We start from the raw sequence: 22,502 nt of genomic DNA, 5'->3' as shown, positions 1-22,502 counted from the left end.
TTGTAAGCAAATATTTTTATTGTAATAATTAATCAAATCAATGCTATTAAGATTTCATATAATTACAAGTTACTCAAAATGGAAATTTAAAGAACTTTTTCTTTTTTACACTTTGTTGATGCTGAAGGTCTTTATTCTGTGCCTGTTGTGAGTATGGCCAGGCCCATGATAGGATGGTCATAATATATTTAAAAGAGAGACCACTTATAAAAAACATTACTGGGATCCTCCACCCACATTAAGTCCCTCTGGAGTGGCTGGCCAACTCCTTTGACACATCAGTTATCCAATTCAATTCAATTTTTTATTCACAGAAAGTAAAGTACATTCCTGGTACTGAATACCATAATTGGGGGATCTCAGTAACATTATATATGTTACTGGCCAAACCCAATTTCAGGCCAAACTAGTTTGTCCTACACGTGTCAGGATATACTACAGGGTGTGGCGCCAAAATATGGACAAAATTCAATTTCAAATTCCTGCCATTCTATACCATCGGTAGATGTCGTGTTTGGTGTTCAAATAGCTTGACATGTGTACTAAACCATTTTAATTGCGAAACAGTCACTATGTTGAAACAAAGTGCTGAGTATAACCGAAGAGCTGCGATTATCGAGTGTTCGCGCTGGGTGCTCGGCAACAGAAATTATTCGGTTCTTCGGATACCCGAGATCAACTGTTTATGATGTCATTGCAAAATACAATCAGTCAGAGAAGTCCAATGAAAGTTTTGCAACACCGGCAAGGAAAATTCACTTGAAGGAGCACATTGTCAGAACCCCTGAAATCATTCAACGGGCTCAGGAGCTGATTTTTGAGGATCCAGGTCAGTCGATCCAAAAATTGTTGTAGAATCATTGAGGAGGACCTCCGCTACAAGTCTTACACAATTAAAGTGAGACAGATGCTTTCTGAAGCTGCCAGGACAAAGCGAGTTGAACACTGTAACCTGCTTTTGTGTTCCTTAAAAAACAATGCTGCCAGACGACTCAGATTTTTTTCTGACTAGAAAATTTTTACTGTTGATGCGAAAATCAATCAAAGGAATGACCAATGGCTTGCTTGCCCACGACCCAGAAGATGTCCCCGTTATTGCAAAAACGAAATTTCCAGCGAATGTTCATGTGCTAGGTGTTGTCCAGTGAGGGTGATGTTATGCCACCGTATTTCTTTAACAAAGGGAAAATGTCACAAAAGAAGTTTATTTGCATGCTCTGTCAAATGTAGTGAAGCCATGGATGGAAAACTGTGTCATCTGGGAAGCCGTATGTTTTCCAGCAGGATGGTGCGCCCGCCCACACAAGTCATTTGGTGCAAAATTGGTTGTCGGACAACGTCAAAATGTTTCGGTCAAAAGAATTCTGGCCTCCCAACAGCCCAGATTTAAATCCTCTGGATTTCTACGTATGGAGTGTAGTTGAAAGGGTCGCAAACAAGACTAGACATGCAAACATCACATCGTTGAGAGCCGCTATTGATGTAGCATTCACCAATATCGACCGTGAGACATTAAAGCGCGCATGCGCACGATTCAGACCGAGAATAGAGGTGGTCATTCAATCAGGAGGGGGCTATATTGAATAAATGTATTCTGTATGATGTTGCAAACAATGTGATTAAAAAAATTTGTAAACCTTTTCGTTTTTTCAATGAAAAATATGTTTGAAAAAATGTGTAATTTGTCTGGATTTTGGCGCCGCACCCTGCGGTTTAGCCTAGGACAATCTAGTTTGGCCTGAATACTTTAGGCTTAACTAGTTTGACCTAGGCCGAACTGATTTATGTACTACAAATAGGTGCCAGTGTAAAAAAAAAATGATTTTGTGTAATTCAAAATGCCACCACAGTAAACCCTGTGGTTAAAGCGTACCTAGGTAAAACTTGTTGAAAAAGATTGACATGGGAAAAACTTTTTCCCATGTCAATCTTTAGACTCTTCGTCCCAAAAGAGTGCCACTCGCTAAAGTTCAGATTTTGTCTGGTGTGTCTAAGAAGGTCTATTAAATTAGTAAGAAATAAAAATTACGGGCTCCTGCATCGCCTCATTGACCTCGAAGATAAGATTTTTGAAGAAAATCCCGAAAAGTTATTAGATATTAACGAAGGTGTTGTTGGTCTTACGGATAATATCCATAAGAGTTTAAAAAAGAGCTATTTTAAGAAAATGAAATGGATTCTTAGTAAACAAAGCACGAGAAAGATTGGAAAGAACATTACTACATATGTTGTATGGAACCAGGTTCAAGTTCCGGAAAGAGTCAAGGAAGTACTGCGCAACGGCCCTGAACTTCGTTTCCGAGAACGCAGCGAGTTGGGAAACCTCCATCCAAGAGATCGAAAGAGGATTAGTTGGCTTAGATCCGATAGAGAAAGATTATCTACGTTGGAAAACGATTATTAAAAATCTGGAAAAGTGGAGAAGAGGAGGGAGTGAAGACAATGACATCCGTTACACTAAACGTTGGCTGAAAGTAAACAACTTGGTGGCTACAAGAGCGGATAAGAGTAAACAAATAGTTATCATGAAAAGGCAGACTTATAATAAAGCATTGGAAGAGTACCTCGAAGAGACGGAGTGTGTTAGGACCAACGATAAAGTAGTTGAGAATATAGATAGGAGGCTCAAGAAACTCTAAGGAAGTAAGCTCTCGACGATTTTACCGTTTATCAAGAAGTGCCGTAACCCCAGACCTGGGGTCCCAAACTATTTGTGTTTGCTAAAACGCATAAGGAAGGCAAGAGAATAAGGCCAATTGTGGAAAAATTTAAAGCCCCTACTTTTTTCTTAGAAAAAAGGTTGCACGGTTATCTTTCCTCCCTACTAGAAGGCAGTATATTGGTTGCAAAGGATCTTGCGGTAGTAGTTAAAGAGCTGCAAGACATAACTCTGATGGATGAGGAAGTGGGTACTATATTAGATTACGAGAGTATGTACCCATCCGTGAAAATTGAATCCTGTTTGGAAGCGCTAATGGAATCCTTATTTAAAGTAAATCCAGAGTTGTTACACCACAGGAACGATGTTTTGGAGATGGCTAACCTGGTATGCTGTGAATCCTTCTTTGGCTTCGAAGGCCATACTTACAAACAGAAGAGGGCAGTTCCTATGGGAAGCCCTATGTCGGGGTTTCTATGCGAATTAGTGGTTAAGAAAATTGAAGAAAAAGTTCTACACAGCTTCAGGAACAATATAGTTTACTACAAGAGATATGTTGACGATATCCTTATAATATGGAGAAGTAATCGAGGAATCAGTACCTTTATAGAAAGAATTAACGATAACGAAGACGGCCTACGTCTGAAACTGGAGCAGAAAAGTTCAGTAGAGATACACTTCTTGGACATCAATATCACTTTTAAGAGAGGGCATCTATCCACTAAAGTGTATACTAAACCGACGCACAGCCCACTCTACATCCCGCCACAGTCAAATGATCCATTTCATTATAAATTGGCAGCCTTTCATACCTTAGTCAGGAGGGCTTTTACTTATTGCGATAACGTTATGGACAGGGTTAACGAAATCGACAGGATCATGCGAATAGCTGAGAACTTGGGCTACAGAAGAAACGTAATTAATGGTATCGTGAGGAAGTTTGAAAAGAGCGACGCAAGAACCTCTAAACAAAAGAACTAGTGGATATACTAAGTTTACATTCAACAAAAATGTACGGGGCATTATGAAGGAGATAGCGGACATTAAAAAATCAACATTGATCTTAAAACGAGCCCCGAACCTCTACAAAATTCTGAGAACTGATAAAGAGGAGATTAAGAAAGAGGATAAAGCTGGGGTCTATAGGATCCCTTATGAAAACCAGCAATTAGGTCTAAAACAGGAGTATATAGGGGTTACAACGAGAAACCTAGGTGTAAGAATCAAAGAGCATAAATATGATGTAAGGAAAAGTTCTAACGCAACTGTTCTGGCCCAGATGGCCCAGGCGGAAGGATCCGTCGTTGGATGGGAAGAAGCGGAAATCGTCAAGCAAATATATTCTCCAACTTTAGCAAGGATGGCGGAAAAAATAGAAATATATAAGAGTAGACTCGACAACAGATGCATTAACGCCAGGGACGCTGAGGGATTACCGTCGGCTTGGAAGTTTGCAATTAAGAGACTTACAAATGGCTCATGATTTGCGATGTGTTTCGTATTTGGAGAACTTTAATATTTTATTATCTGTTAAATGATGTTAGCGTGTACTAATAACCTTGGTATTGTTTTATGTTTGTTAGTTTACATTTATGTATTTTTTGCGCTTTAATTCTAATTTTAATTAGTTGCTCCGTTGTCGGTTTTTTGAATTTAAATATTTTGTGTTCCATTCTTTGGAATTATTTTTGTTTTTGTTCGTCAGTTCGAACCTGAGGATGATCTATGGAATAGATCAAAAATGTTAGTTTTCTTAATTAAAATTCCCTCAGCAACTTATAAGGTGGTGGTTATTGGTGTATATATATTTTTGCTGAGTACGTTTATGTTCAATGTTATTTTTATTATTTCGTTTGAATTTTTGAAAATATTTTCAAAAGTTAATTACCTTTTAAAAGTGCATGGCTTAATAAAAAAATACAAACTGATAAGTACTGATTAGCTTATTTTTATTTTATAGTTTAGTACAAGTGTTGTGTCACTTCTAATCAATACTGTTTTTTATAATTAAGTAGACTATGTTTGAATAAATATTGTTTGTCTACTTGATTGCCTTTTAATTTTATTTTAACCATTAATAGATTTGAATAATAATTCTAAATCAATTCAGCCTAGGTCCAACTAGTTAAGCCTAAAGTATTTAGGCCAAACTAGATTGTCCTAGGCTAAACTAGTATATCCTGACATGCGTAGGACAAACTAGTTTGGCCTGAAATCGGGTTTGGCCGGTAACATATATATGGCTATAAGCTATGTAGATGGTTTCAAAACAGAGAAAATTCAAGATATGCACACAACAAAAATGTTTGCATAACAGGAATGCAATTAATAGTGACAATGGACGATACATTGAGGCAATGTGTTACACAATACTTAAATACATTATACGCGGATGCATGATACTGCACAGTACAGGATATACATAATGTGTAGAATATCCTGCACTGTGCAATATGATCATTTGCAGCACAAATGAATGGTAATAGGCCATTCTAGTCATCAGATAGCTTAAGATATACCACAGTTAACATTACAATGGTACAGTACATTATATACAAATCCAAAATGTCTATCAAATACATAGACAGAGCAACTTAACCTATATTGATATATATCAGTATTAATTATATATAAACATCTCAAAAACCCATTGTATTAATAATGATCCAACCATCAGCCAAATTAATCAGGCAGAAATTATGCTTTAAATATTAATTAGAAATTACAGGATTAGGATAACTAGGGGTAGATATTAGGCACCATCTCTTAATGAAAATAGTAACTGTAATTTAATTTAAATATAGAATATTCTGGAAGAAAAGAATCGGCCCAGAGTTTGAGTCAAACTTGCAACCTCTGCTTACTGTGCAGTGCACTGACAAGTTATGCCACCTGGATCTCCAAGCGATTCCTTCCTTCTAGACCAGGGGTCGCCAAACTTTTTTGATCGTCGACCCCCAACAACTTTCCGAAACCTCGCATTGACCCCCTTCGAAAAGTTTTATTACAAGTGCCAGTGTATGAGCAAAAAAAAAAGTGAGAAACGATCTTACCATGCATTTCCTTTAATTTTACATACTTTACATTTATTTGTAACTCACAATCAGTGAGACGGGTGAGCTTGATGTTCCTTTGCAAGATTAGCAATATTTGGGTCAAAATTTGTTAGCTTTAGTCTTAAATCGCCTCAAAGTTCCACATTTAACTTATTTCTCTGTTTGGTTAAGATGGAATTAACATGGCTAAAACCAGCTTCGACCATATATGAACTTGGAAATGCCAACATAAGAGGATTTACAATATCACAAAGTTTGGTGTATTTTTTTGTTATGTTTACATTCGTCCAGAAATTGCTTAAAGTTAAATTTTTATAAAGTGTTCTTGCTTCAAGGTCTGCTAATAATTCTATAAGTTCATCTTGCAGGTTGATGTCGACGTTTTCGATTTGAGCGGAAAATGGCACCATAATCCATTCTGGAATATCAATATTTTTTAAATCTGCAAAACGCACTTTAAAATCATTGCTCAATTTTTGAAGATGATTTGTATATATTTCCAAGTCTTCATCTATTATTTGCAATTGTCTTAGATTTGGAAAGTACTGAAAATCTTTACGTAACAATGAAGATTTAAACAAGTTTAATTTAACTTGAAAACCTAAAAGAATTGTCCGAGCTTGAATAATTGTCACATCTTTACCGTGGAGCCTTGTTTGAACATTATTAAATTTTACAAATAAGTCCGCTAAGTAAAAAATGTGGTTCTTATGTTTTTGCAGTTCATCACTTAGAACAGAATTTATTTTGTTAAGAAATTCTATCATAGAATCAAATAACTCAATGAGCCTTTGTAAACATGCACCTCTAGATAACCATCTGACTTTGGTGTGTAAAAGTAACTGGTTTGTTAATTCGTCATTTTTCTCACAAAGTTTGGAAAACAATTTTGATTTAAGAGGGTGGGCTCTAATTTGATTAATAGATTTAATACAAATCTATAAAGCGTTATGCAAATCTGGACTGAGATATTTTGCTCCAAGGTGGTTTCTATGCAACACACAGTGAACAGTATGTATTCCAGGGACTTTTTCTTTAAGAAAAGTTGCAAAACCTCAGTAACAGCCTACCATAGCAGGTGCGCCATCTGTGGCTACTGCTTAAATATTCTTCTAAATTCCGATATATTGTCAGACCTTTTCCATCACATTCAAGATATTTAGCAAATAAAAATTCATCATTGATTTGACATTTACTTTTACTAAAATATCTGACGTAAGCCATAAGAAGAGAAGAAACACCAAAAACAGACTCATCAAGTTGAATAGAAAATTTGCAATTTTTGAGCTCTGAAACTACTATATTTTCGACATTTTCGGCCATTTCGTCAATACGCTGTTTTACTGAATTCGCACTTAATGGTAAGCACTTTAAAACATCAACAGAGTCTTTTTTCATTACATTTTCAATGACATCTTTAATTGCAGGTACAACTATATCTTCTGCAGTTGTGTATGGTTTTCCCTTTTTTGCTATATTGAGCGAAATCTTGTATGAAGCGATTAAGCCTCCTTCAATATCATTTATAGAAGAAGCAGACGGCTTCATAAAACTTTTTATATTTGGTCGTGTTGCAAATTTTCTTTTAAGTGTTTTTAAAAAAATCAAGATCTTTATCCTTTTTATCAGAATGAACTCTCTCAAGATGGTCTTTCATTTTAGCTGGTTTCATTGCATCATTTATAAAAGTTTTCTCACAAAGAAGACACATAGGCATCGTTTCATTTGTTGGAGAAGGAATAAATCCAAACTTTAAATAATTCAATGAATATTGTCGACATTTTTTTTAAAAAAAACTGAGCTGCCATTGCAGAATTGGGGTTCTATAAATAATAAAAGAAATGAAGTTACATCGTATCAAGGTGAACAGAAGTAACTACAATTTTCTAACAGAGTTTAGCTTGCCACCGCTTCATCAATCCTAGCTTTTTTGGATATTAAATCTAATAAACGAGGCATTGCTGCTTTTAGATGTATACTTATTTTTTTCTTTTAACAAATAGATACACAACCAAAAACTGCAGCACGTAGTTTATTGGATCTAAAAAAAAAAAGGCTAGCCCGTTACCACCCTCGACCGAGGTGGGACTCAAAGCCCGTGCTGAAGTCTGACTCCAGAGAACAAAATTCGTTTTGAAAAGAAAAACGATTACTTAGCTTTCTATGCTAGTATTTTTATCAAATAAATTTAGCTTACCTTCTATAAACCTTTGTCTGTGACCTCTGCAAGTTTCGTAGTTATATTTGGTGTTCATACAAGTGATTCAGTACGGTCCAAATACCGTCCAAGTATGGTCCAGATACTCCAAACTATCTCGGTCCCTCGCTGGACTCTCTCGAACTTCTCTCCTCTATACAAACTTCGTTCGGAGCTCCTTTTGACACCCTTCATGTCTAGTCAAAAAGTATCTTATCTCTTGGCCGCTCTTCCCCAGGCCACACTACCTTCTATTGTCTTCCCCGATTCTTAGAACAGCTAATCCTACTCAAAGGCGATAACGGTCGTTAGAAAGTTTTACGAAAAGAGAGAACAAAGGGCTAATCCTACCCAAAGGTGATAACGGTCGTTGGAAAGTTTTACGAAAAGAGAGAACAAAGAAACAAAGAAAAGGCTAAGACTAACTAAAATTAATTTAGTTTCAATTTTTCCACCTACCCCAATCGACTTCTAGCTGCATCGACCCCCCCAATCGTCCCCTAGCCGCATCGACCCCCAATAATGTTACATCGACCCCTGGGGGTTGATATCGACCACTTTGGCGACCCCTGTTCTAGACACACAATTTAAACTTTAGATATTAGATATAACCATCCAAAAGTTACCCACGGCATCATCTAAGGATGTGTTCAATGCTCACTGGCCTACTTCAATATAGTGCTTAATATTTGTAGCATAATTTCTGCCTGATTAATTTGCGTGATGGATGATTAAGTATTAATTTTTATACTGTGTATATAAATACATATACACAGTATAAAAATATATATATATATATATATACACAGTAAAAGAAAACAGAAAAATTAATACTTAATTATCCAACTATCAGCCAAATTAATTAGATATTATTGGCCATTTTCTGTAAAGAATTGTGTAATGTGACTAGGAGGAGTGAACCATGTAAGGGTATAAAGATTCTTGATGTTTGGAAAAAAAAGTATGTCATTGTGGCTCTAGTTCAGGCTGCATGCCAGTTGCATCCCAAACGGCTTTACCAATAAAAGAGAAAGGTTTCTTGCTGTAACTGATGGGAATACTGCTACTGAGAGCTTTTTCCTTAGCCAGCACAAGTTCATTCCAAAGTTGCCTTGGTGGGCTCTGGTCCAGGAAAGGTAGAACCAGTTGCTGGTGTGCTGGAGAGTTCTATTTATTTTGACCATGGGGTGTGTGTTGCTGCTGTTGATCACATGAATTACATGAATTACAATTGTGCTGTCAATAATAATATGGATGTGGCTGTCCTTATAGTTGTTAGAGCTCCATGTGACTGCTTTAGTGATGGCCAGTAGCTCAGCTTATAGAATACTGCAGTCATTTCCCAGTTTTATATTGTGTTGAGTGCACCTTGTTGTTTGCAAAGGCTACAAAGCTGCATCCCATCTTTTCATTCACTTTAGTTTGATCAGTATAAGTACTGATAGCTGTCTCAGGAGGTGTGTTAGAGAGAAAAATCTTCTTGCCAGGGTTCTCAGTGTTAGCAAATGGAATACACAGCTCAATGTCAGTGGGATCAATATTGCCATCATTAATTGTGATAGGTCTGTTTTGTTTTATACACCATTTCTTGGCATAGATGATGATGTGAAAGATCACCTGTGGCTTCTGGGCAATTATCTGTATACTGCTGTATCTGTTTACTGGGCTTTGTGTTATAGGCCTTGGTAATGTACAGCAGGGTTTTATGTTGAGCTTTCAAGATTTTATACTTGTTATGCAAATTATTGACAACACGATTCCAATTACCAAAAACATTTGTAATTATTGGGATAAAAATCATATTAGATTGTGCTCATAGCACTGGATGATAATCCCTGACTGTTTTTTGCTATTTTGGCAAAAGATTGGAAGATAAGACTGGTGTGTTTAGTATATGGCTAATGTATGGTGTCCAGGAATGTTTATGCTCAAAATGACACCTAAGTGTTTTCACAACCAACTACAACAACAGGCCTAACCACAAATGCTGCTGTTTTGCAAGATGACTGACATTGGTGGCCTATGATTTGTGCTTAAGTAAACAATATTTACAAATATTATTAAATTTCCAGCTATTTTTTTATACACAATTTATTTTATTAAATTTAATTTTAACAAAAATAGAATTAAAATGAACTGATTATTAATCATTAAACATTAATAATTCATATTATCCTTAATAAACCATAAATAAATACCTTATAACAATCTTGAACATGCATAATACGAATAATAATGGGAATTCAGACATTCACTAATTTGTCTTGTAAAAACAAAGTAGCTATAAGCAATGATTTGTAATAATCCATATATATAACCCATTGAACACGTGTCTGTCCGTCCATGTAACGGTATGCCAAAAACGGGCACTAGAGGCGCCCCTATTGTGTGTCATATTTCAAACATTTAAATTAACAATATAAATTATTATTATTCATTTGGCCAATAATGATATAAATAATTTAGTATATTTGTAATAGGAATTTATTATTGTCACAGAATGCCTGTAATGTGCACTAGGGGGCGAATAACGAAAAAACGAATAAACAAATAGTTTTGAAAATTATATAGTGGACTTCTGGAAGGTAATATTTTAATAATAGAAATTCTCGGAAGATAATATTTTAGTAATAGAAACTTTTCATGACACCACCAAAGAAATACACCTCTAGGGAGGAACCTTTCATATATTAAGTGCATAAAATGTGCCTCATAGGAATTTGTAATGCTACTAGAATGCCCACTAGAGGGCATCCTGGGCTACTAGTAATAAAATAATACATTGAGCTAAAGCAAAAAGTATTTAGTATCATTATTTTATTTTATTATTCTAAATCTTTTTCTATTTAGAACACTAGGACCGAAACGAAAGATTAGTTAAACCATAAATTTTAATTATTACCATTAAACATATTGTGGAGATCGGGCCGTAAAAGGTTTATTACGTACTTTTCTAGGTAGAGTCCTGCCACCAGGTGTGTTTTGTCGGACACACCACCGTTTGAGATAAAAAAGATGATTAAGGCGCGAGGGTAAGAGTCACTCTGAAGTCCAGGAATGAGTCTCTCAGGAGGAAGAATGCAGAGTCAGATTTAACCAATTTAAGGACATTTATTAACATAAACGAAAGTTTAGAACAGAGTTATAAAAACCGATTTTTTTTGGAAATTTGCCTATTCTTTTCTATTCAACGAGGGGGGTACCTAATAGGGGGGTATTCCGCGACTCACAACATACCAGATAACAAGATGTCTTCTCTTGTGACGTTGACTTGACGGCCAAGACTGCGGAGGTTTCCGGTGTTCACTGCACTTCGTCTGGTTCTTGCTCGTTTTGAGTTGTCTTCTCTTAAGTCACTCTTTCTCGGGTTGGAACTGTATCCACAATTGCTGACTATTTCGCTGTTTCCTGCTAGCTGTCCTTCTAACGGGACCGTGTCCTCACTCTGACTGCCTTCTTTCTCGACTCTCGTTCTTCTGGCTGGTTTCTCTGCTGACTTCTCTGGCTGGTTTCTCTGACTGACTTTCTCTGGCTGGAGCTCTGCTTTTTAAACCTTTTCAGCCTAAGAAAGTTCATCATCAGGTGATGATTCATTGGCAGTGTTTTTCTTATGACGTTGAGCTTTCATAGAGTCATCTCTGAGTCTTCTTATTCTGTGATGATATCAAGCTTTCATAGTCATCTTTGAGTTGTCATGACTCATCTTTGCTCTTAGTCATTGTTTGTTGATTGTTCTGACTATCATAGAGTCATCTTTGAGTTGGTGTCTTCTTATCCTGTGATGACATCAGGCTTTCATAGTCATCTTTGAGTTGTCATGATTCATCTTTTCTCTGGCATGTTGTGATATTTTGAATGATAAACCGTTTTATTCTACTTACTTGATATAAAAAAGGGGGGGTCCCTAGATTGGTAGAATAGGAAGATTTCCTCTTACCATCTTCGGTTGTTATCCATGATACAATTAAGGTTCATGTGAATACATAATAAAAAGGATATAAAGTAAATAAACAAAAGTTACAAATAAGTTTACAATATATATATATATAGATGTTTTTGGAGGGCGGTGGTGGTCCTCACAATATTATATATAACTTACATAATTGAGAAATTTTTCCATATTTTATTTTATATCAGAACTTACTTCATAGAATATCAATTTTCAGCATAAAGTCCAAGTGACTTATTTTAATGTAGTGTATCCGATTTCTGCTTATTGAAACTCTTGGTTCTCAGCCTTGTTGCAAATTTGCACATAATTATTAATGAAAATATTGGAACATTAAGAAGATTAATCTCGAGAACAGAGTTAAGTAGATGAAATCTGAGACCAGATATGAAAATCTTAGGGGCAGGAGGGTCTGATTGACTATATATGAACTGGTGCAAACTGGAAGTCACATTATTTTCAATTTAAAAGTTTTCCAGTTAATAGATGATTGGCATGACTCTGTTGTTAAAGGAAAAGTATGATGTACAGTACAGGGGCAAGATACTACTGATTTGAGGTGGACAGCGCACATTTTAAAGGAAATAAATTAAAAATATGATTGTCACAATTCCAGGCTGCAATTTTTAATCTCAATAAATACTTTCTTGTTCTGTTTACTTCTTTCTTTAAATGAAACACACATTTATTCATTTAGGAAAGATCATATATTTTGTCTAATGACACATGTAATGGACCTTTCCTAGCTCCCATCTTTGGATTGTCTTTCTTGAGACGATTGAAGCATAAATGCATACATCCAGCATAAAGCTGGTTGCTCGAACGGTCATTTATTAGTATGATTTTCTCATCCCAATAATTGAAAATAGGTTCGACTATATTTAGTGTATGGTTATCGTTTTGTGTTCTTTCCACTAATTTATAACTTTTGTATTCAGAGTACCAGTTAAACTTTTACATTTTTATATTACAAGATGTTTTGCAGTAGATTCAAAATTTCAGTGTTCATAATTTAAGTTACATGAGATCGTGACTCCACTAGCATAAAAACCCTCATCGTAATTATTTTTAATCATGTGACCACAATATTTTATGCTGGAGGAGGCATAAAACAAATGCAAAGCCAGTTGAGCAGTGTTCGACTTTTGACGCAAATACATCCATAGAATGGTATCGTCAACCAATTAGAAGTCAGTGGTTATAATCAAACAAGCTGTGATGCTTTGTTTCCTTGTGTTCATTAGCCTGAAAATGAGGATAATGTTGAAAGTTCTTGCATGATTTTTGAGGAAATAAAGTGTAGTTTTTTTAACACCGAAAGACAGATTTTGTACTTTTATTTTATTACATTTGGCATAAAGTGTAATCTTATCTGTTTTTTATTCTATGGAAACTGCAAGATAATATTTTTTGCATTGATTAAAATTAGAACACATTGGCTTAGAGAAAGTCTACAGTTGAATTTTCTATTGTGTGCTTGTCTTAAATGAGTGAATCAATTAGTAAATGTTTGTATACAAAACACCACATTTTTTGAATTATATGTTTTTCATTAATAAATATTTTAAAATTTAATTTATAAAATACTTAGTTATTTTATCTTAAACCAACAACAATAATTACAGAAGTAAAATAATGTGTTTGTTTTAGATGAATGAACAGCAATGTAAATTTTTTTCAACATTTTATTTCATTTCAATATAAATGAATTAGTAGTAATTATTTAATAAATTTTACTATTGCATATTCTCATTTTATTCTTATGAATGTACAAAATTAAAAATAAAATGTTTTAAATTTTAGGTCCACAGTTGGTGTTAATTTTGCACGTTGCAGAGTTTTAATATTTGTTGCATTATCTTTAATATTTCTTGTTGTAGCAATTGTCGTTACGGTAAGTAAATTTTTATTACCTTATATCTATGTTATGGCAGTAATATTGTATAGTTTAATTTAGGAATCAAAACTGTTAAGATATTACACACTATTTGTTTTTCTAAATGCTAATTCTAAGGGAAATAAATACACCGACTATAACAATTAAGCATTAATTGTAATTGTTTTTTCGGATTGGTTTTCTGAATATTTACAAAGTTCCGACAAAGGTTGGTACATAAACTCTCGATAGAAAATTTACAGATAAAAAGAACAATTTTTTCTATAAATTATGGATTTTGTATTGGTAATTTCAAAAATTAAAAAGTTTTGAGTTAAATGTAAAATATTCTTAATTTAATTAGGACTTGTTGTGTTTAAAATTACAAAACAAAATAATTCTGTCTTTAGGTTACAACAAAATACGATGGAAAATACGCAGGAGCTTGGATCGCACTTTATGCAGGTAAATTTTATAAGCTATAGCTTTATTTTTTCATTTAAACTTGGTACAAAAACATGAATATTTAAATACTGCATAACGAATTAGGTATAATCGTGAAAATAGACCAAAATTCTATATATTGTCTATGTAAATAATAACTTGATGTGTCAGTACTGGCAAGTGTTGTGCAGTGTGCTACAATGGGAAAACTAACCCTGGAATGATGTGCTTTTTTTTTAAACTTTTTTTGCCCTATAGGCACTAAGAGGGCCTTTTTAAGCAAGCCCACATCGGGGTGGCCAGGTGGTGAGAGATGGAGGAGACTATCCGGTTAGACTACCCCCAATCCACCTGGCCCACAACAGAAGTGCAATGCTCACAAAACTTAAAGGATTTGACAGAACATGGTTAAGAGGTCTGAAGATCTATAGCTTTGCTATATGCCCCTTTGGGAAGGGGGCCCTGCAGTCCAAAAACTTAAGCATCACTCAGTTCTTGGTTGAGTGTGTACAAACTGTATGTAAGCATTAGAGGGTTGAACTTGAGAGCGAGGAAGGCAAGGAAGGATGGTCCCCATTGGGCTGTATCACTAGAGCTAGAGCCCGAGCACTTATTTTGGTTTGACTTTTATTGTCCAAGTCACTTCAGTGATTTCTGGGTTCCCCGATTTTCGTATGATTATAATACAGTCTCTTTGTACTCTGTAGTGCCATTTGGCAGGGCAGGGACAATTTACTCAGAGTTGTGATATGAGGAGACTACTCCCAAAAAATTCCTGGGGATTTTTTCAACCCATCCGGATTCAATCCTGGGTCCCCAGAGTGGTAGGCTGCCACCTTAACCACTCAGCCATCTGGCTGTCAAAGGAATGATGTGCATATATTTGGTTACCATAGAAAACAATGAGGACTTCCCTCTTGCAGAAACATCACATACCAGTATATGAAAAAGCTTCTTGCCTGTATTATTTAATTACATAGGGGAAACTTGCCTAATTCGTACCCCTTAAGGAAAAACCATTATATTATCGAAATTAATAAACACAAATATTTTTTATTGTAAGTAACTTTTATTTGAGAAATATTTTATTACTACCATAATCAAATTTAGCATAAATTTTATAAACTTCTGAGAAATAAACAATTTAAAAAAACACCAAAAAAGTACGATTTAGAACCATTCATCTTAAATCGTACTGATATATTCTTAAATCGTACTTTGAGATTCTATCATTGGTTTGCATCTTAAGAATCAAAATCTTAATCAATAATGTATTAATACGTGTGTAGATTCGGCTGATGGTCTTTGCCAATTCTTGGCAGTCATCGCAGTTGTAATCCGTTGCTTTTTATTGGTTCCTGCGCAAAGTTCATATACCTATATCTTACATCGTGTGCATTCGATCATACTTTCTTTTGCGTCGTCTTTGCATAATTTACAGAACCAACTGTTATTTTCATTTTTTTTCTTATTTCTTTTTTTATTCTCCTTTTGTGATAGTTTATTAATTTTACTTTTCTTTGCACCAAGATTCTTTGATACGTTTTTGTTCTTGAATTCTTCTATTTTATTCTCGAGCTCTTTTTTATAAGGACTTTCTATAAGAACAAGAACGCACTTATGTGTCGTATGTGCTGGCAGAAAGAGCGTGATTATTTCATAGTCCCTTGCAAGATAAATGGCATCAATGTTCTTCGTGTGCGTCGAATGACCGTCTAAGATGAGAAGAACTTGACTGTCTTGCGATGTTTGCAGTCTCAGACACTTTATAAAATGTTCAAGCCATTCGACAAATAATGTACTTAGAATCCATCCGATTTCTGAACAACTGTACAACGTATTCGGTGGCCCTCCACGCTTTAAGTCATCGGCCATTCTTTTACGTTTACATATGAGCATGGGTGGCACGAATTCTCCAGCAGCGTTCATACAGCAGATGCGTGTGGTGTTGATACCACATTCGCTACTAGTGACAGCTCAAACCTGGTGTTTCCCTTTTTGAGCCAAAATTTTAGAAAGCTTATAAACCGTCATTATATTTTTTAATTGCTGCTTCCATATTTTTTTTACTTCAAGAATTATATTTTCTTTGACATGTTGTTCTAAAATTAAAGACAATTTAGTTTTAATTTGTTTTGAACTTTTACGGTTATTTTTGAAATCAGTAACTTAGTAAAAAAAATAACAGTTTACGAATCGGTAATTATTGTGACATTCATCTAAAATGGTTTTCCTAAATCGTACCAGTACGTTTTAAGAACTTGCCTGGAGTACAAAATAGGCACAAGAGTCGAACAAGTTTTGCATTTGCCTCCAAAAAATTTGACAACAAATACTCATATATCGTCATATCAGGTGAAATCACAAAAATACACATTAATACATCACAGATAGTTAAAAAACTTATACACGATCCAATTTGAAGAACGTTCTTACGAAATGTGCAAAAATATTACAGAAAAAGTTGAAAAAACTTACCTTTTCAATATTTTTGTCGGAAGCAGCGTAACAGCATGTTGTCTGTCAGATGGTAATATGGCCGATTTGTTATTTACTTTTTTTGTCACTAAAGGCACTAATAGCTATTACCGGAGTCGAGATATAAGCGAAGTACGAATTAGGAGCAAGTATGAATTAAGCAAGTTTTCCCTAGTTCAGGGGTAGCCAACAGTTTTTACCCCCGGGCCGAATTGGCAAAAAAAATTTTTCACGGGTTGAATGAAATATTAAAATTAAATCATGTTAAATACAAATACGCTGACCTGTGCGGCAGGTCAGGTTTGTTTGAAGAGAAGTTCCTGACACGTGCAATGTCATTTTACAATGCAAAGAAACCTACAAGCAAAAACAAAAGAAGGGTCGACAGGCAGGCAGCGCTGTGTGTCACACATCAGCATAAACAGAGTGATGTGGTGGAATGGCAGATGAGTTTCAGTGAGTGTGAGGTCTTTCGTTCTTCAAATAATGTAAATTTATAACAGATGAATACAAAAGTTGTAAATCTCTACAATGGAATTTTTTTAAAATGAAGAAGTATTGCAAATCATTCATTCGACCAATTATTGGAAGTTAAGTAGCTAATATTGAAAAAATTAATCATGGGCCGCATAAACCCAATCATGCGATTCACACAAACCATATGGTCCCATAAACCATATGGTATGGTATGGTCCCATAAACCATATGGTTTGTGCGAGTCGCATGATTGGGTTTATGCAGCCCCTGCGGGTCGTATGTTGGCCACCCCTGACATAGTTACTTAGGACTATTGGAGTATTTATAAGTAGGAATTGGATTTTTATATTTTTGATGGTCAATGGTCAATCATTTTTTCACGTATTTTTTTACTTGATGGCCTTGCATTGAAAGTTCCAAATCTGCAATTACCATATTTACTCAAATATAAGATGATCTTGCATATAGGACGAGGTATGACTTTAAAGATTAAAATAAAGAAAATTAGATTTATTAATACAATTCTAATTTCATTTCATTTAATCACAAATAAAATATCAAATGCACATAAATGCACACATTGTCCCGCAAAAATTACTGGCATTTTAAACTTCAAGGAAAAATCTTGTAAAATCAATAACATAATTTGTTCATGTAAAGCTGGACAATCGGGAACCTTTTTGCCAATTCTTAACAGTCGAATTCACTCTTCCTTGATTACACTTATGAGTTTCTTCAAATTCTGATCCAAATAATCATCCATTTTCATGTCAGAATGAATTAAAACTTATTTCAGGCTCCCGTGTAATTTTGGAATTTCAATTTGGAATTCAATTCAAAAGCTTTGTTTTTCCTATTGCCATTCATCTTTACTCCTGACAATACACAAGAACGATTGACACAAACCAGGTAAAATACTTTTGTTTTTAAACACCAGAAGGTGAGAATCCAGTAAATAATGCAATTATCCCAGTTTAAAAAAATTATACAAAAATGAAAATAATCTTTCACTCGTGTGTATAGGACGATCTAGGTTTTGAAGCAGTGAAAAATGGATTAAAACCTCATTTTATATGTGAGTAAATATGGTATTTTGTTGATATGGTTATCTGGGGCAGAGTTATAAAAACCTAAAAATGCATATTTTGGTAATAAAGCCTAAAATGCATATTTGAGAATATTTTGGTATAAAAAAAAAAAAACCCTAAATTTGGCATACTTGCCAATTTCCTAAAAACTTCGCTAGCCAATCTCCTCTCTTCACTCCCCAGGAATTGTGCCCCCCTTTTTTAAACTGGTTCTCATTAGTTTGTTTCATGATTGAATGATTAACATCCTGTTGCTACCCATTGGACAGTTTAACAGAAAAATACCAGAAGATATTTAATCTTGGACTTTGTTGTCCAGGCCACACCTCTTCTTCCTAAAAATTATTTATACAGTGGGGCAGTGGGGTCACTTTCATTTTGTTAGTTTGCAAAAAGCAGCTATAGACCTGAGTCAGGTCTACATTATTGGATACAGATTGAAAATGCCGAAAGTATCATCATTGAAATTGTCTGTTTTGCAGCCTATTTTGCTGAATCTGGAGGGCCTGAAATATTTAGCATCGATGGGAAGGTTCTGCATTGTGATGCCTGCGATGCACATATTATTCTCAACAGAAAATCTCAAATTCAATAGCACATGCAAACGGCTAAACACAAGAACTACATGAAACTGCTGGAAAATGCCGAACGTAAGCGTAAATAATTATTTATATCACAATCGCAGAAAAACGTGATTGATTCTGTGTCAAATAATAACTTTTATTTTGAATTATGTGAGGCGATGTGTGAAGCAGGAATTCCATTTTCAAAACTATCATGCTCAACACTTAAATCATTCCTGGAGAAATACATGTGTAGGACAATTCCCGATGAAACAACGTTGACAAAGTCCTAAAGGGAAGACGTGTTTCCGACAAAGCTGAGAAAGTTACGAAATGAGCTTGAAAATGAACAAATCTACTTGGTGGTGGATGAGACCACAGATGAGCAACAAAATATGGTTACTGCCGTTCTAGTTGGAGCTCTTCGCGAAGACGAATATAAGGCCCTAAATTCTTGTATATGGAAATACTTGAAAAAGTAAACAATGATGAATTAATGATGTGATGAAGAATATGTAGTAAAAAAAGGAAATGCATATTTTGAGGTTTTTAGAGCATATGCACCTAAAATGCACTTTTTAGCACCGGTTCTTAATTATAAGTCTGTTCATTAGTCCTAAGTAACTATGTTTTTGTAATGGCATACTAAGTTTGCTCGGCTTGCTGGAGGGTTTTTGGGTCCTGTGATGACGTTTTCATATCGTTTTCATATGTGATGACGTTTTAATGTGGGAACGGGACCGGAACCGTTTGTGTTTAGAGAGAACCTACTTTAATCTCCCGATTTTTTGGAGAATTTTGCATTTCTCATGGAAGTTAACGTAACTGAATTTTTACAGAAAGTTTCGTGCGAAGGTGTTTTTCGTTTATACTGTACTTGTGAGCACTATGTTGGCTTCTTTACTCCTAGACTTATTACACCATCCCTGACGGTGTAATAAGTCTAGGAGTAAAGAAGCCAACATAGTGCTCACAAGTATATACCAAGGCTTGACAAGAAGCCTATTGTTGCGTTTTTCGTTTCAAAGAATGGTACGGGTCTATAGAAAACTTACACGAACGTCATCTGACGTGACCAAATCGTTTTCACTCCACCTTCTGGGCCATATTTGTGCCATATTTGTGCCGTGCTGTTCGTAGAGGTGTATATAGTTTGGCTTACGTCTGAACGTTTATGACGTGAAGATGGAAAAACATGCATTTTACTGTCCCGGCTAACAGAGGGAAACTATGCAACGTCGGACGGTTAGTTTTCTCATGGTAACTTTAGCATATGTTAGTGTGTTGCCCGACATCCAAACCCAATATAAAAATTCAGTAGTTCACATAATTCTTCGCTTTAAGTAGTTCGTTTACCTTCGTCTGGGTCCGACTATCGAAGCGGGTTTATGCCCATTGCCATTGTTATAATACGTGGTGTCGACGATCTCGTTGCCAATTGGGGTTTCCCTCTGTATAAATTTTATCGTTTCGCTTTCGCCGCGGCCACAATCGAAAATTTTCCGTCGGATCGTAGGGCAAGAGAGACATCGTTTTGTCATTCCGTTGTCCGTTTGACCGGCCTTACCGTTAGCACAGGACCTTACGTCACACAGTTTCGTCTTAGCCACGGTACGCGGGTCGTAGACCGTCCGTAATTTAGGGGCGGCCACAAATTAGAATTTGGTGGGTGAACTTAAGCGCCGCCGCGTAATTACAGTAGTCGTAAAAGAAGTATACAGTATTTACGCACTTCTTTCCGCCGGCTTTACCTTCCGTTGCGTCTTTAGTTCCTCCCCGATGTTTCGGCCCGAAACGTTACTGACGGCGCGGGCGCGGAAATAAAGAAATAGCATTCCGAGTGTAACTGAGGTCTTTTTGTCTCCTCAGCGTGCTACGTGGCTTTCGCCGTGTTCCTGGGACGAGCCGTCTACTACTACACCATCAGAGTCAGCACCGTCCTCAGCTACGGATAGAAGGAGAACCGCGGCGGGGGAGGAGAATCCCGCCGCATCCCCGCCTGGTATTTCCGGATCCGGCCCCCTCCCGTCTTTCCGCCGCCCGCGGGTCGGGCCGGGCGGTCTCCGGTTTCGGGTCCGTCCGGGCGGAGCGAGCGAGAGGCGGAAGGAAGGAGGACGTCAGCCGCTTCTCTGGTCGCCGACGGAAATCGTCGTCACCGCAGGAAAACAATAAATCGTTGGGCACTCCGTTAGTCCGGCGTCTGTGTCTTTTGGGCGGAGGGAGCCGGAAACCGAGATTTTCCGCGCAGGGCGACGGAAGAGTCGGGCAATTGTAACGGAGCGGCGGTGAGATCAGTCGTTCATAGGGGCGGTGCGCCGGAGCCTGTCGAAAGGCCCTTTTAAGAGTTCGGCCAAGTTAAGAAATGGTTTCTCCTACAGAGGCCTATTTGGCGCCTCCGGGTCGAAGGCACGGGACCCACCCTCTGCCATGGTTAAGACGGGTCTTTCCCGGTCTTGTTCCCGCCGAGGAGCGCGCCCGAGCGTCCAGAAGGCTTCCGCCCCTTTCTTAATATTCCACGGCCTGGGGGCGGAGTGGCGACCATCGGACGGTAAATCGGGCGCGCGCCCGCGGGAGTTCTGCGGCCTGGACGAACCGGAAGTTAGCGGGCGGCGGCCGGGTAAACTTTTCTTACCATTGTAACGAGGAAAATTGTTAATAAAGTAGAGTAATTAATAAAAGACGTTCCGGCCCGGCCGACGGCCTACTTTGATTTTCCGGGCGCCGTCGGTTGTCCGACCATCTTTCCGAAGAAAGATTATCTCTCCGCTTTATATCGACTACCGTTTAAAAAACTGCGCTTTCGGGTTTAAATTAAAGTCTTTTCTGAAGACGCGTCGTTGCCGGGGTCGTTCCGAAATTTCAGCGCCGATACGTCGAGGATAAATTTTCCGTCCAGAGCTCCTACCGAAGAAGGCCCGTGTCGGGCCTTCCGGAGTGGCGTGGCCACAGGTTACCGCGATTTTCTATCCACGTGACTGCAGTTTTTCTTTCGTACTGGCTTGTTCGTACCTTTCCGGGTAAAACTCGCTGTATTTCCGTACCCCGTCTCTGCGACTTAATTTGTCGGCGGCCCGGACCAAACTATTTCATATAGATAGTGATTTGTCCGTTGCCACAACGTCTAGAACCCGAGCCAGCATTAGTTGTAGATTATACCGCTGCGGCAAGCAGCGCTAATCGCTGCTCGATATTCTAGCGCTACTTGATGTGGTATTATCTGCTCGTAATTACAGATTACGCACGCTTTATTCGTAATTACTATTGGTTAAAAACGAAAATAAGTTAAATTTTTAGACACACCTTACTTATAGATGGACACTAAATAACGGACGCCGTCTGTAAACCTACCTTACGAAAACGAAAAGTCCTGCCTTCAATATCCCGAAAGAATTAATTACGTAATTATTCGTAATGTTATTAAAATTCTGTCTTTATTGTTGGAATTAAGCTTAAGGTACCGAGAAACCATAAACTTTTCTCTACTTATTCGTTCGACAAGAATCGTAGTACAGTGGTAACGAAAAAGAAACTTAAAACTGTTACCACAACGGCGTTCGTGTGGTGAAAATTCAAAGTTGGTGGTACGAAGGCGATTTGCCAGCCACTTTAAAGTGTAGGAAAATATTCGATATTCTAGCATTTACGATCTTTGTGGTGGCTTAGGTTAACAGCTTTTATTAATCATTCATTGTAAAATCAAGTGTTAAAAAAATTA

The 22,502-nt window shown here is 36.7% G+C and overlaps 1 protein-coding gene, 1 long non-coding RNA gene and 2 pseudogenes across 2 annotated transcripts; 2 read left to right on the top strand and 2 right to left on the bottom strand.

The window, feature by feature from the left end:
* The first annotated feature begins 2,893 nt into the window (after positions 1-2,893).
* On the top strand, positions 2,894-3,640 carry LOC136990064 (uncharacterized). Its single transcript, XM_067288414.1, has one exon. The coding sequence runs from the start codon at positions 2,894-2,896 to the stop codon at positions 3,638-3,640; it is 747 nt and encodes a 248-aa protein (XP_067144515.1).
* A 2,122-nt stretch (positions 3,641-5,762) lies between these two features.
* Positions 5,763-6,482, bottom strand: LOC136990179 (protein FAM200A-like; annotated as a pseudogene).
* Positions 6,483-6,653: 171 nt separating this feature from the next.
* On the bottom strand, positions 6,654-7,486 carry LOC136990170 (protein FAM200C-like; annotated as a pseudogene).
* Positions 7,487-13,640: 6,154 nt separating this feature from the next.
* On the top strand, positions 13,641-21,481 carry LOC136990000 (uncharacterized). The gene is made up of 3 exons (XR_010882992.1): positions 13,641-13,755; positions 14,148-14,202; positions 20,657-21,481. It is a non-coding gene; the product is annotated as an uncharacterized lncRNA (long non-coding RNA).
* The last annotated feature ends 1,021 nt before the right edge of the window (positions 21,482-22,502 follow it).

This window comes from Centruroides vittatus, unplaced genomic scaffold (assembly GCF_030686945.1).
Source record: "Centruroides vittatus isolate TY-2023 unplaced genomic scaffold, ASM3068694v2 contig_1309, whole genome shotgun sequence".
Taxonomy (NCBI): Eukaryota; Metazoa; Arthropoda; class Arachnida; order Scorpiones; family Buthidae; genus Centruroides; species Centruroides vittatus.
Note: the sequence above shows the minus strand (reverse complement) of the source record. Positions and strands in the feature narration are given on the sequence as shown.